The 13,974-nt window shown below is 36.7% G+C and overlaps 1 protein-coding gene across 1 annotated transcript in view; it reads right to left on the reverse strand.

Annotated features, from left to right (window-relative positions):
- Positions 1-10,992: 10,992 nt before the first annotated feature.
- The window catches only part of LOC107015065 (indole-3-glycerol phosphate synthase, chloroplastic-like), a 6,037-nt gene continuing 3,055 nt past the window's right edge, over positions 10,993-13,974 (reverse strand). The window contains exons 5-10 of the mRNA XM_015215229.2: positions 13,232-13,276; positions 12,978-13,142; positions 12,218-12,296; positions 11,743-11,825; positions 11,584-11,652; positions 10,993-11,325 (exon numbers count right to left, since the gene is read on the reverse strand). Coding sequence (XP_015070715.1) covers positions 11,242-11,325; positions 11,584-11,652; positions 11,743-11,825; positions 12,218-12,296; positions 12,978-13,142; positions 13,232-13,276 — 525 coding nt within the window. The 3' untranslated portion in view covers positions 10,993-11,241. The remainder of the gene's footprint in view (positions 11,326-11,583; positions 11,653-11,742; positions 11,826-12,217; positions 12,297-12,977; positions 13,143-13,231; positions 13,277-13,974) is intronic.

Genomic DNA, 13,974 nt, shown 5'->3' on the forward strand with positions numbered 1-13,974 from the left:
GGCTGAAATTTCTTGGGATATAAATACTCCAACAATCATTAAAAATAAAAAAATGAATGAAGGACACAAACCAATAAGAAAAATAGTGACCAATAAAAGAATATTACAAGAACTATTAGATTATGTGTTTTTCCAACAACCATGAAAATAAAAAATGAACGAAGGCACAAATCAATAAGAACAATAGTGACCAATAAAAAATACTCCTGACAGAAGAACTATTAGATGATGAAAACAAAGTGTGGTGGATTAATATTTTTTATCCAATTTATAAAGAGAGAAATTAAGTACATGAAACGTTTGTGCATGAATGTGTTCAATGGTAGAAGCTAAAAAGTTTTAACAATAAGAAAAGACATACAGACACCATCAAAGTTGTTCCGTATTTGCATAAAGACACCTTAACTTTTAAAGTGTCCTATTACCCCACCGAACTAATTAATTTCTTTGTAAATGGGCCATTTTGACCCATTTTCTCGTCTATGTAGTGGCGCGTGTTGCTCAACTCCCTATGATCGAATTCAACCCGACCCGACCCGACCCGACCCTATTCTTTAAAGAGAAGTCATCTTCTCCATTTCTTTTCTTCTCTGTTTGGCTTGCACCTTCAAGAAATTTTCTTTAATTTTTCTTCATTCGGATTTTTTTTTATTCAGCTATGGAGTTAGGTGACAACAAAATTTTGAATGTGGGATTGCTATTAGTTGCAACCCTTTTGGTAGCAAAACTCAGACCTAAATAACTCACACATTTATGCTAACTCAGAACAAAACCCATGCGTAACACTTTCTTGCACATTGCAAGAAAAGTTAATGCAGATCCAATTGACAACAGTTCCTCCATTAACCATTTTCTTGTTCATCATGTTCCATTGGCCAACTTGTGGCAGACAATCTTTTTCTCAGCCATTATGGCCAGTTGTGATGCTTAGACAGGAGCATCCATAGCTTGGAAGTGTTTACTTTGAATTTATTGAACAAGAAAATCACATTCTTCATTGATCCAGAAGTTCCTCGCCAATAGTGGTGTCTTATTTTCTTAGAGAAGATGATGAAGTGGTCAAACAAAGAGTATCAACGTTGATTTTGCTATGGAAAAAACTATGAAATTGGAAAATTAGGGCTAACAATGATTATTTTGGGTTTAAATTTGGGGAAGATGACATAAATTGATAAAATAATTAATAGTAAAGAAAAATAATGACACATGACACCTTTAAACTGGTCCATGGCAGTAAAAATAATGCATGACGCGCCTCATGTGCGTGGTAACAACTCAGACTAGGAAATGGGTCAAAATGGTCCATTTACAAAGAAATTAAATAGTTCTGTGGGGTGATAGGACACTTTAAAAGTTAAGTGTCTTAATGCAAATACAGGACAACTTTGATGGTGTCTTTATGTCTTTTCTCTTTAATAATCAAATTCATTAGGAAATGAAAAATGATAAGTTGTAACATCTAATCATGTATTTGGTCTAGTTTAATTGTCATTATTTATTTAATTTTAAAAATTAATAAATGATTTTTTAATTTAAAAAGTTGGTGAAGGGCAATTTCGTAATTTAACTTTAAACTTAAAATCTTCCCACTTATAATAATATATGATATATATATATATATATGATTGTGTTTCAAAAAATATTATTGTCTGAACAGTTAGTAAGAAGTTTGTTTTCATAGTCATATATAGAGCCGTCATAATGCCCATAGCCCTTGGGACAGCCCCAATCCAACTTGTTATTGCGATAGGGTTTGGATAGAACGTTTCAAGCTCATTTAAAACTAAGGCTTATAAGCCCCGCCACAACCCTTGAGACTTGATTGGGGCCGAGTTGGGGTCGGCCCATGAGCCTAAGCTTTTTATTTAAGGATAACTTACAATAATCTCACCAGTATATAATCTAATCACTTAAAAAATACACACTATGTTGTAATATTATGAATCTTACTGATTTTGGTACATTTATAGATACTAGTTCTGGAAACGTGTTGTTTTATCGAAAAAAATGATTTCATTTCGAAAAGAGTTTAGTTTTATTTTAAAGGCATTTTCGACTTTTTAGGAGTCGCCACTTAATTTTGAGAAAATTAAGAAAACTTGTTTCCAAAACAACTTAAACAGAAAAAATCATTTTGAAAACTTTTGGGGTGTTCAGGATTCATATTAGTGTCTTAGGAAAGTGTTTAAGGCACCTAAGACACTCCGTTAAACACGGTTTTTCGACGATTAACTACTTGACTATTTTGTTTTAACTTGCGAATTTATCTTGAAGCTAAACTTCTTAAGGTTTTTATCTAAACAAACTTTTACGAATTCTGCAATATTTATTGCTTTAAGATTCCATTTAAAGTTAACTTTTCAAACTTTGTAGTTCTAAGCAAACTCGTGAGTTTGAAACTTTATTGTTTTAAGATTCATTTTAATTTTTTGAATTTGATAAAATGAAAGGCGTCGATGGGAGTTTGGAGTTTTCTAATCTTAGACTAACGACATTCAAAAATAAAAACGCAAACAAATAATGAAGAGGGAGAGAGAGAGAGAGAGAGGGAGAGAGAGATTTGGGTCAAAGTTTTCGGGTTCTGTTCGCCTTGACCGAAACTTGGACCCACATGTCTTTGGGTTTTTACCCATTTTCGCCTGTCCTAATCTAATATACAAAATAATTACAAGAAAAATAAAACCACTAAGGACTTATGCCCTTTACAAATAAAATACAAGAAAAGTAAATAAAAATCCAATTTCGCCTTCTTTGAGTCCTTCGATCTTCATCGAACTTTAATTCTCGCGTGTGTGCCTTGACTCGACCAAAAGAATTGAGCCTTTGCGGCTTCTCCGGAATGCAAAGAGAAAAGGGAGTCCCAAACGGGCTCGAGAGGAGTTTCACATGCCACAAAACAAATGAAATGAGAATTGTCACCTTTAAACAAATAACTAGAGTAAATAAATTCACAAGCATAACAATGGCCTTTTTCACATGTAATGCTAATGAAATGCTTGTCTAGGCTTAAGCACTAACAGGAAAAGGACAGTGAAATGCAGAGGAATTATGAGCAAGACAAATGATATCCTTGGAGGATAACATTACTAGGCAACAGCACCAAAGTAAGATAAACATCAAAGACAGACGATCATTTTAGTCGGATGAACTCATGTTGTTTAAAGCATAAGATACAATGCCACAAACGTATGAAAAAGGGTCGAAATACATGCATTACATAGAAGGAAATATGTAGAATCAATGCACTGCCATTTTTATACTAAATTTTAAATAAAATAAGAAGAAGAAAACTCTACCCAGCTATTATATATATATATACCTAGTAAAGAGACAGACGGCGTGCCATAAACAAACTTGCGGAAGCCAGGTTCGAAACAAACATCGAAGCGAGCCGATTAAAAATAAAAATAAAACAAAAATATAAATGCCAAAGCTACCCATGAACCCAACACATAGTTGCCTTGCTTCACTCATCTACCTTTCGGTGAGGGAATGAAGGATGCAACGTGACATGTTGGAGCTATGGCTCTTCAGAAAAAAAACAGAACAAACCAAGATTAATGCACTAAGATATTCTCGTCACAACTAATGCGTAAAAAACAGAGAGCGAGCAACGCACACGCCCTACACAAGCAAAGCAAAACCAGAATACAAGACACATTTCGGGTTCAGGCAAACAACAAAGTGCAATACGCTTCGACATCGAGCAACCAACAGGCATAACATGCTCATATTCACGGCAAACAGACCCTATACTCAACGTTCGAATGTCAACAGATTTGATCCCAGAACGAAACAAAACGAACAATATATCGACAGCAGCAGCATCCAAAGCACGAAGCAACAACAAAAAAGGGGCATTCTTGAAACAGGAAAACAAACGAAGAAATAAGATGGAGCAGGGGAAGTTTACCTTTTCGAGAGCAGCGACTGGAACGGGAAGACGAGCAAAGAGGAAGCACCACTGCCACGAACTCGAAACCACCCTCTGCTTCGCACGTTTGGACAAGAACGTCACCAACACTTGACGAATTGTTTTCTTCTTGTCCGAATCCCTCTAAGAACCTCTTTGTTAATCGTTTTACGCACGGAAAATGTTATTAAAAGAGAACGAGTGTGAATGTCTTTTTGGGGGATAACTCTTCTCGAAGGAAACTGATTTATCTTTATGTTTTCCCAATGGGGTTTCAGCCAAAACCAAAAAAACAACCCAAGGATTTCAAGAAAAATTCCAAACCTAAACTTCTAACTCCCGAAAATCCAACCAGAAATTCCAACCCCAAAACTTCTAACTCTCAAAAATCTAACCTCCAAATTTCTAACGATTTTCCACTCCGAAAAATTCCAACCCCCTTTTTGGAGAAGGAAGGGGGTTTATATAGAGGGAGAAATTTAGGGTTTTTAGATTGGGAGGGCGGGAACGACGATTTGAGGCCCATTAGCTTCGAATTTCAAATTCGAAAACCCTATTCGAATCTGAGAGAATATGCCTTGGAGATGCCCAAATCGTCCAACGGATGGGGCATATGTGGAGGGTTGAGATGATTTCACGGTACTAGCGAGCTACGTGGGATGACCTCGTGGTCACAAGGACGAGAGCTGGCGTCGCTTGCGCTTGCTGCGTACGAAACAGCAGGACAACAGTGTCCGTTGCTGCATCATCCACGCGCGACGGGGAGAGGACGAGAGAGAGGAGGAGAGCGAAGGGAGAGACGCGAAGGGGGAGAGAGCGTGGGGGAATCGCGTTTCCATTTTTGGGGTGCTGTTTCTTCTGCGTTTTTTTGTTTTGTTTGGACGCTTTCCTCTTCCTGGAAATGGCGTGAGGCGCAGGGGAAGAGGAGGGGGGTACTGGGTTTGGGTCGGCCGGGTCGAGGGAACGGGTTGAGGGGATGGGTTTGGGCTGGAATTAAAAGAAAGGAAGTGGGCCTGGGGTTTAATGTTGGGGCCTGAATATTTGGGTTCTGCTCTTTGACAATTGAAGTGGGCTTGGGAATATTGGGTATAAGGTGGGCTGGAAATAAAGTGAAATGGGCTGGAGTTAATTGGAACAAAAGGGCAGAGGCCCAAATTTGAATCAAAAGGGAAAAAGAGTCAAATTAATATAAGCAAATCGAGTTAAAACAAAACGAATTTGGTATAAATTTATTAACGAGCTTATTTATTTAGTAATATAATCGTAAAAGTGATTCAAAGTAAAATTATAATTTAAATTAAACTAGTTTAATAAAATGCTTAAGATTTGAGATATTTTCTTGAGAAGGTTTTTTTGAATAATCATAAAATATACTAATTATATACATAACTATGTAAACATATATGTTATCTAAAGTTATGCTAAAAAACAACCGAAATAACATAAAATCCATGTATTATACTATTATATTCGTAAAATTTATAAAATTAATTAATTTAAATTATTTGGAAAATTTAGGAAGCTCGATAATTAATTTATACCGACGCGGGTCAAAAATTGGGTGTCAACAACTGTCCCTCATTTTACTCGGGTTGATGCAAGCAATTCGAGGAAAATGAAATTGACCAAGCCAATTTTGACCAACCCCATTCGCCCTTTTTTTTTTCTTTTTTTTTAAGGAAGGATTTGACTAAGGGTTTAGGAATTATGGTCGAACCCTTGCAAACGGGTTTCCTACATATCTCAGGCTATATGAGAATTCAGGCCACTTGTAGTTCGCTAAGCTTGATTTACCGCATGATTTGAAAGAATCAAAACCACCTCGATACCGAATTATGGAGGTATCGAAATGCTCGAGAATAGGATTCGAGAGCGAATGTTGGAATACAGCCGAGTTTTCACCCTTGAACCCGCCTACATATCCTTAAACCTTCGGAATCAGGCTGTGTGTAGTTCGACTCAATCGATGGAAAAGGAAACCTATTATGCTAGATAACCTTAGGTTTTGGAAGAGTGACATATTAACGAGTATGAAAAAGAGGCTTGCAACCTCTTAGCCATGAGTGTGGCGCGCTTCACACCCCTAATTAAGAGCTTACACAGACATAATTTCCAAAGCTCTTGGCGCATTGTCACTCAGATTGGAAACTTGCTTCCGATAAAACAAAACTTCCGGATGCGAGACTGAAACTGACAGAACTAAAGAAAAACCCGCATGCTTCGAGAGGGGTGGTTCGATCGTGGTGGAAGTCGCTCCTCTGCTCGCGTCCTAAGAGTTTGACATTCCTCTTTGGACTGTGTCCCAGTTCGCTGCTAAGAAAAAGTTCCACGTTGTGCTGCATCCTTTTTGATGTCGTCCGCACCTGTGGTTTTTGGAGAATTCATCCTTTTGGATGCTCTCGACAAAGACTGAGATAAAACTCGTCAGCTTAAAAAATGCAATTAGGATGGGAGACAGTGTCTTTTACCATGTCGACACTTCATTGTTCTCCTCCATATTCGACGTCGACTCGATCGGTCTGACGTACAACAAATAAAGCTTATGTCTGGCATTCGCAATATAATCTTCAATGTACTCTTCATTTGATGTTAAAATAAATAAATGATGATATGATGTTGGTATTTCTTTTGACGTCATCTTTGATGCTCTTCTTGATGTTTGCTTTGTTTTTTTTTTTTTTAAATAAAAGAATGCAGTTGAGGCTGATGGATAAATATTGCTATCGGGATGCACGATTTCCCTTTCTTTATCCAGGTATGTCCTCTTGCGGGGTATGAATATCTTCCCGCGATACATAAATTCCTGCGAGGTATGAAATCTTCTCGCAATGCATAATTTTCAGCGAGGCATGAAATCTTCTCGCGATGTGCAACTTTCAACGAGGCATGGATCCTTCTCGTGATGCATTAAATTCGGCGAGGTATGAACTCCTCTCGCGATGCATAAATTCCGGCGAGGTATAAAGTCTTCCCGCGATATATAAATTTGACGAGGCATGAAATCTTCTCGTCGTACATAATTGTTGACTCGCAATGCATGATTTTCCGCGATGCATGACTTTTCCGCAATGCATGATTTCCGCGATGCATGATTTTTATCTCGCAATGCATGAATACCAACGCGATGCATGATTTTCGCGATGCATGATTTTTTGCAATGCATGATTTTTAACGAGGCCTGGATGGCTCGATAATGTTCCAACTGTAACGAGGTGGATGGCTCGATAATGTTCCAACTGTAACGAGGTGGATGGCTCGATAATAGTCCAACTGTAACGAGGTGGACGGCTCGATAATATTCCTGCAAGATAAAAAGAAACTTGTTTAGAAATCACTTGAGGCAATATAAAGGAATAGAGATAAAATGAGATGGAAGATTTTTAGGTTTTGTTGAGGAGTCCACGATGGGTGCAAGTGACGCCTTTCGTCATTCTTGACAGCTTTATATAGCCATTTTTTGACTTCAATGTTCCTGCATCCAAAGAAAAATTCTTAGTTTGAAAGACTAATTTGTGTTGGTTTTGTCTCCATGCTCCTTCTTGCAGTTGGCTTGCACACTCGCCCGTTCTTTATACGACACATTTGATGGAATTTTTGAGGACCCTCCTCAAAAATTTGTCCCGGTCTACAATATAGAAGAACTCTTATAACTTGCTCTGTTAACTCTGAGGTTGCTCATTCTGGAATTTTGAGGCCCCTCCTCAAAATTTTCCCAGTTTACTTCAATAAGTAACAGATGACATTTGTGGAATTTTTGAGATCATCTCAAAAATTCTGTCCCAGTTGCAAACTAGATTATCGTAATTTTTTAGATCCACCCAAGGCTAATTAATCTTCGTAGAATTTTGGGCTTCTGCTTTGACTTGTTAAAGAAGTCCAATTTCCAATGAATTTTTGAGATCCTTTCAAAAATTCTGTCCCAGTTTCCATTATGAAGAGAAATGGAAATCTTACTGGGTATATGACCGAGCCGTTGTGGCGCCTACGTATCCCATTGGAGCAGGAATCAGGTCAAACGTAGTTCCCCTCTCAAGGGTTAACCAAAATATGAAGTTTTTGATAATGAAACGACCGAGGCCGACATAGGCCGCCTACGTATCTCATTCTTGAGAAATCAGGTCGAACGTAGTTCAAGCTAGAAATGTGCGATACATTTTCAAAAGAAGGTGACAAAACTTCATATGCAAAATTTGGCCAATGTTGGGCCTTCTTCTTCTCGACCTTTGATGATGAATATCTTCAAACGACTCAATTCAGAGATGTCTTGTACTCACTCTTGAGTATCCAATATGTCATCCATTCAGGTGGTTTCCTCAATATTGATCAAGTTGTTGTTGATCATGTTTTGTATCTTGTGCTTCAAATTCGTTGGACTGACACCTCTAGTCATATATATCAAGTTTTGAGTTCGTCTGTTGTTCATGTACTAGATTATCGAGTAGTAATCTTTATCCACTTTTGACAAGTACATTTTAAGATTGTAATCTAAAGTAAACATTATTTCAAAATGTAGTTATTTTGAAGGTGAAAAGAGCTTAGTTTTAAGTTCTTACGTTAAGTTCGATTAAGTTAAAGGGGTTGAGAACAATCAATTGATGGTTTGAGTAAGGTTAATCTCTTAGGTTGAATAGTTGTATGCTTTTGGCTCTTTTTTAGACCCTTCTTGCTCCTTGCGATGCGAAGTCAATGCCAGGGAGGGCGAGAGAAGGGGAGCTTATAGTAGAGTTGAATTGAATTTGTTCTTACAATAACTAGGTAGACCAGAGTTGTACATGTCGATCAATTCAATAGGAGCAAAATGATGACTATTATAAACCTATACATATGACATTTCATTCCATGACGGGGTCTATGTATAAGCAGTCTCGTGTTGGCCGCCCAGATCATCTAGCTCTTAGGATTGAGCCATCAGGCAAAATTAGCTTCTTAAGTAGTTCAAAAGTAGTGGTGATCCGACGAAGCACCGAAGAAAATGTCACAACAATCAAATTGCCATAAGATCTCTTCTAAATAGTAATGCAGAAGTTCTGGACATAGATAAGAAATGTTGTACTGCATAGTGTAATAGGATCGCTCACCTAACATACACTGCAGATCCATTTAATTCTCTTGCAGAACCATAAAATTTAGCTGCGACATACTTGCTTTAACATAAACAGAACAGTTAGCTCTTTTAAGCTCAAGCTTAATCTTTTGTGATCGAATAAGTATGTTTCTAAGCTCAAGTTTTTTCCCATGATAAAACACAGAAGCAATAAGATCTGATCAAAGCAACCTTGTCATCAGCAATGCTTAAGCTTAAATATAGTAATCACCTGTAGGTGATTCATACAGCAAATTAAGTTGTTTGCTCCTAAGTTTCTCGCAACAGACTAGCTTCTTGGTATCACCAGTAAGCGCAACATGACTCTCACGTCCAAACCCTAAGGTTTCTAAAAGAGTCCACCCATCTACTTTTACTCCATCTACACTATTGCTTGCAAGATAACTATGAAGATCATTGTAAAAATAAAAAATCCTCCGCAGATAGATTCTCCAAATTTTTTCAGAATAGATTCATTGGCACTGATGAATATAATGAAGTAATGAAGTGAGTTTCGACAATGGAATTTTGGGAATTGTTGTAGCCAAGAAATTATGAACAGAGGAAGACGCCATTTCAGAAGAAGGAACACCAAATTATAAACTTTTGGTATTCCGACGGAAAAAAGTGACGTAAATATGTTTCATTGCAATTGACAAAATGTTCATGTAGTGGATATTGATTTGTCTGTAAGAAAAGTACCAGACTAGTTAAAAGCAATAGTTGGGTTCTCAAATGATGTCTATACCCGCATTAGAGGCCAACTAATCAAATGAAGAACTCATCCGTCAGTCTTTACTCGTACCTCAAATCAACAAGATTTTGAGGAAGATACACCCATGCCAGTCAAGAATGGATATCAATGGATGAACATAATCAAGCGAGAAATAATTACTTGATGAAAATGAAACTAGCAGTGAAAAAAAATTAATGATCAATTTAAAGCAAACTGGGGAAAAATTAATATGTCAGTTTTTTATGTTCTTTATTCATATAATTAAGTTGAAGAAGTAACAACATTATTAATATTCATAAATTTTTGTATTTTTTATACTGTGCTTGTATTATACAGATGGCCTTGTATCAGAGCATTCCATAGGCTGTATCACGTATGGATATACTGCAGCTTCTTTAAGTTCTCCGTTGGAACAGAATGAGGAAGAGATAGATTCATTGCGGATACAAGTACAAGAGTTGTTGAAAAAGCAAAAAGCAGACCGTTTAAGTCTTGCTGGATTGGAGGATCTAGTTCGTCGATGACGAATGTTGATATGACAAGTGTGATGGGGACAATTAGTTTGTTGTGCTTGTGGTATTGAAACATTTACTTATTTGATTTCGTTAGGATACTACCCTAGACTTGCTTTTAGATGTCACTTGAATTGTGTTTGGATGTTTTGGACGCTATACCTGAATGCTGTCTGGATGTTTCAGTTATAAGCGTTTATGTTTAATGCTTTGATTGTTGAGCAATAAGTTTTGAGAAAACATAAAAAGATTTTTTCAACTTGTAATTTAAAATAGTAAATGCCACTTATGTAGGTAAAAATCATGCCATTAAGAGTTAAATGGTTAGCTTAAAGATTAAATTTATCATTGCATATATAAAAAGGCATGTCGATGTTTATATTAAACCGTACTAATTTATTATAATTGCCATAAGTTGAAGTAAAATATGTATTAATTAACTAATAATTCCTCTGTCTCTATTTAGTTGTACACTTTAGAAATAACACACATATTAAGACAACAATGATTAACATAGTGAAGTTACAATTTTGTCCTTATTAATTATGATTTCAAAATTTAATCAAGATAACTAATCAATGTTGTGAGAAGTTTAAATGAGGATATAATAGTAAAAAAAATTATTTATTTGCCAAAATGGACAAATAAATAGATACAGTTAAAAGAGAGGTAATATGGACAAAGTAAATAGCGACGGAAGGAGTATAATTTAGTTATAAGAGTGGTATGTGAAGTCATGTGTCATATATCATTAGGTACGTGCGAGTAAAGTTCTATAAAACACCTAAAAAGCACCACATTTGATAGTTTGAACCGACGCAGCAATAAGTATCAAATTATCATTTCTATTCATAGGGCATATTATCCATACGTTACATCTTACACTATTGCAAGCAGGCGACGAACAATACAAATGTTAAGAGATGACAAAATTGTGGGGAAGAATCTCAACATCACCACTCTGGATAGGAACAAGTAGGAGTCAGCTGACTACATCTTAGCAGGAGATGTCTTTACCAAAAAGTCCACTTATTCCTTTAGCAGGATCCTCCTGTTTGACAAGAGACTCACCAACTAGCACCTATGGAGATGCAACAACATTATCATCATATATAAATTATGATATGGACAAGGGTATAAATCAAACTACACTATTGATCAGAATGCATGTATCATGGAAGATGGTAGATGGTCATAAGATAATTGTCAAATGAAGACCAGAGATCTTAGGCAAAACCATACTTAGAAAATAGCCACTAGCAACTATCGTCCTCTAGCATCTGTTTTGGAAATATTATACGCAGTCATTGTGAATTTCAAAATCAGAAAAGAAGCTTACCGCTTTGACACCAGCTTCTTGTACATAACCAATATCAGCTGGAGTAAATAGTCCAGATTCCCCAACAACCTGAAGAATTTAAGTGGCAGTGAAGTCACAACTTATTGAGAGAGCAAAACTACTAAAACAAAAGCTTCCATGATGTATAGAAGTCCATACAATAATGCCCTTCTCCCGAATTCTTTCCCCACGCTCTCCTTCCAGAAGTTTCTTGGTATTGCTGATGTCCACCTTGAAAGTTCCTGGTAACACAAAAGTTGATTTAGTTGACTAATCTTAAAAACAATAGAAGTTCAGTTGATTAAGCATGTTGCTCATAACTTCATTATTCTGTTTGTACATTTTCCCCTAACCCTGTATGTAGCCAGAAATCATGACTTTCTATGGAAGTGAACAGTGTTTTAAATTCTGTCTAGAAGGAATCTTGATTAATTTACCCAATGCTTTGGCATTCATTTTGTTTAATTTCCTCATATGCTAGGTTATCATCTTACATCCCCCTCTCCCTTGCACCACCCAAACCCAAGTGGGTCACGTACACCTTTGTTGTTCAAATTTGTCTCCTTATAGCAGTTGGCAACATGTAGTCTATCAAGAAATGAGTAGATTGGCGGTTTAGAATTATGCATATTACCAAGGTCTCTATTATTGATGCCAATCAGCTCAACCCCGTCAATTCCGAGGACACGGTCCATTTCCATCTCATCATGCACCTAGAAACAAGAAGTTAAAATGGCTATGGAAGGAAAAGAAACAGAACAGTTAAACAGTCAAAGAAACTTGTTATAGCTGATAGCATTATGCTCAATTTTTATTTCTTAACCGAACACATTTAGCAAACACATGTTTGACCATGACTCAGCCCCGGTACCGACTCATCACTTGGGCTTGCCATAGGTAGGATATTTTGGCTTTACTCAACAATTCCCTCCCCCTAGGCAAACACCTAACACACAACATGATCCAGGGAATCAAACCCATGACATTGACTCTGACACCACTAGTTAGAATGAAGTGTTCACCATCATGCCAAAAGTCATAGCTGATAACGCAATACAGGTGCAACTTTATTACTTAACTAATCCTATCAAGCAAGCACCATATTCGACCATGACTCTAAACAGGGTCATACATGGTCCATCACCCAGGCCTAGACATAGGTAGGATGTTGAAATAACCCAACAATCTTTCATAAAGAGAAGAGCTTACACTAATATACTTCATTGTCTACGACACATATTAACTACCTTGAACAAACGGACATTGACATTTTCACTTTTGCCAATGAAAATAAGAAGGTTTTTCTATTATATGATATAGATTTTGAAAAAAAATTAATTCCCTTTCAGTTCTTGCAATGGTCAAAAAGTAGGGTGGAGAAAGTAACAATTTACCTCAACTAGTGCTGTCAATCCAAGTAATTTGCAGATCTTAATCATATACTGGATGTCAAGGTTTGGTAGGACAGCAGCAATTAACAGAATTGCATCAGCACCTTTGACCCGAGCATAGTAGATTTGCCAAGCCTCTATAACAAATTCTTTACATAACAAAGGGCACTGCAAAAGTTGGAGCTCAATGAAAAACTGTAAAGGACTCAATTATGATATTGTAGGTGGCACAACAAACTTCGGGTGAATCTGCATACCTCTACTCCAGCATTCCTTATGGCCTCTAGATTTTCAAAGCTTCCCTAATTGAAAAAAATAAAGAGAATCATGATATTATTTTGGAAAATCCTTTGACAATCTGCATCTAAACACTTTCATGATAACAAAGAATCAGTATAGTTTATGCACTATTTCTCACAGTTGATGTCACTTCCTAACAACTCCATTATACATCCCAATTCCTGGGTGACTAATAAGAATATACAGGCAGATTTAGTCATGCACTTAAATGGATGGTTTATTATTTTCTTATCAAAAAGGTAACATATCCTGATTACAGTTTTTCAACACTTCAATTACAATTTAAGGTCCTACTAGGAAAAGGATACAAATCATTATTACTATTATTGTTTGATTGGTGGAAAAGGATAAAAATCTTTCAGCATTTCTGATTAGATTCCCTTTGCACCAAAAGGAAAAATAATGCTTGCAACTTTGTCGAACACTATAATTACAACTTAAGATTCCTTCTAGAAAAGTGAAGGGGAGAAACTGACATCAATGTGTTCATCTTAAGAATGACCATGAAAATTGCATCTACATTATGAAATTTAGTCACTGATAGTAACCGTCTCTGATAGTGGTACCTAGATAGTCATGTTGCTATCCCTAAAGCCGTTAATTACTTCTTCTTTTTTAAACTAAAACTCTGCTTCTGAATTTTCGTGTAATGGGGGTACTTAGTGTTTGTGAAATCCCCCCCCCCCCCCCCCCCCCCCCC

Source organism: Solanum pennellii, chromosome 3 (genome assembly GCF_001406875.1).
Source record: "Solanum pennellii chromosome 3, SPENNV200".
NCBI lineage: Eukaryota > Viridiplantae > Streptophyta > Magnoliopsida > Solanales > Solanaceae > Solanum > Solanum pennellii.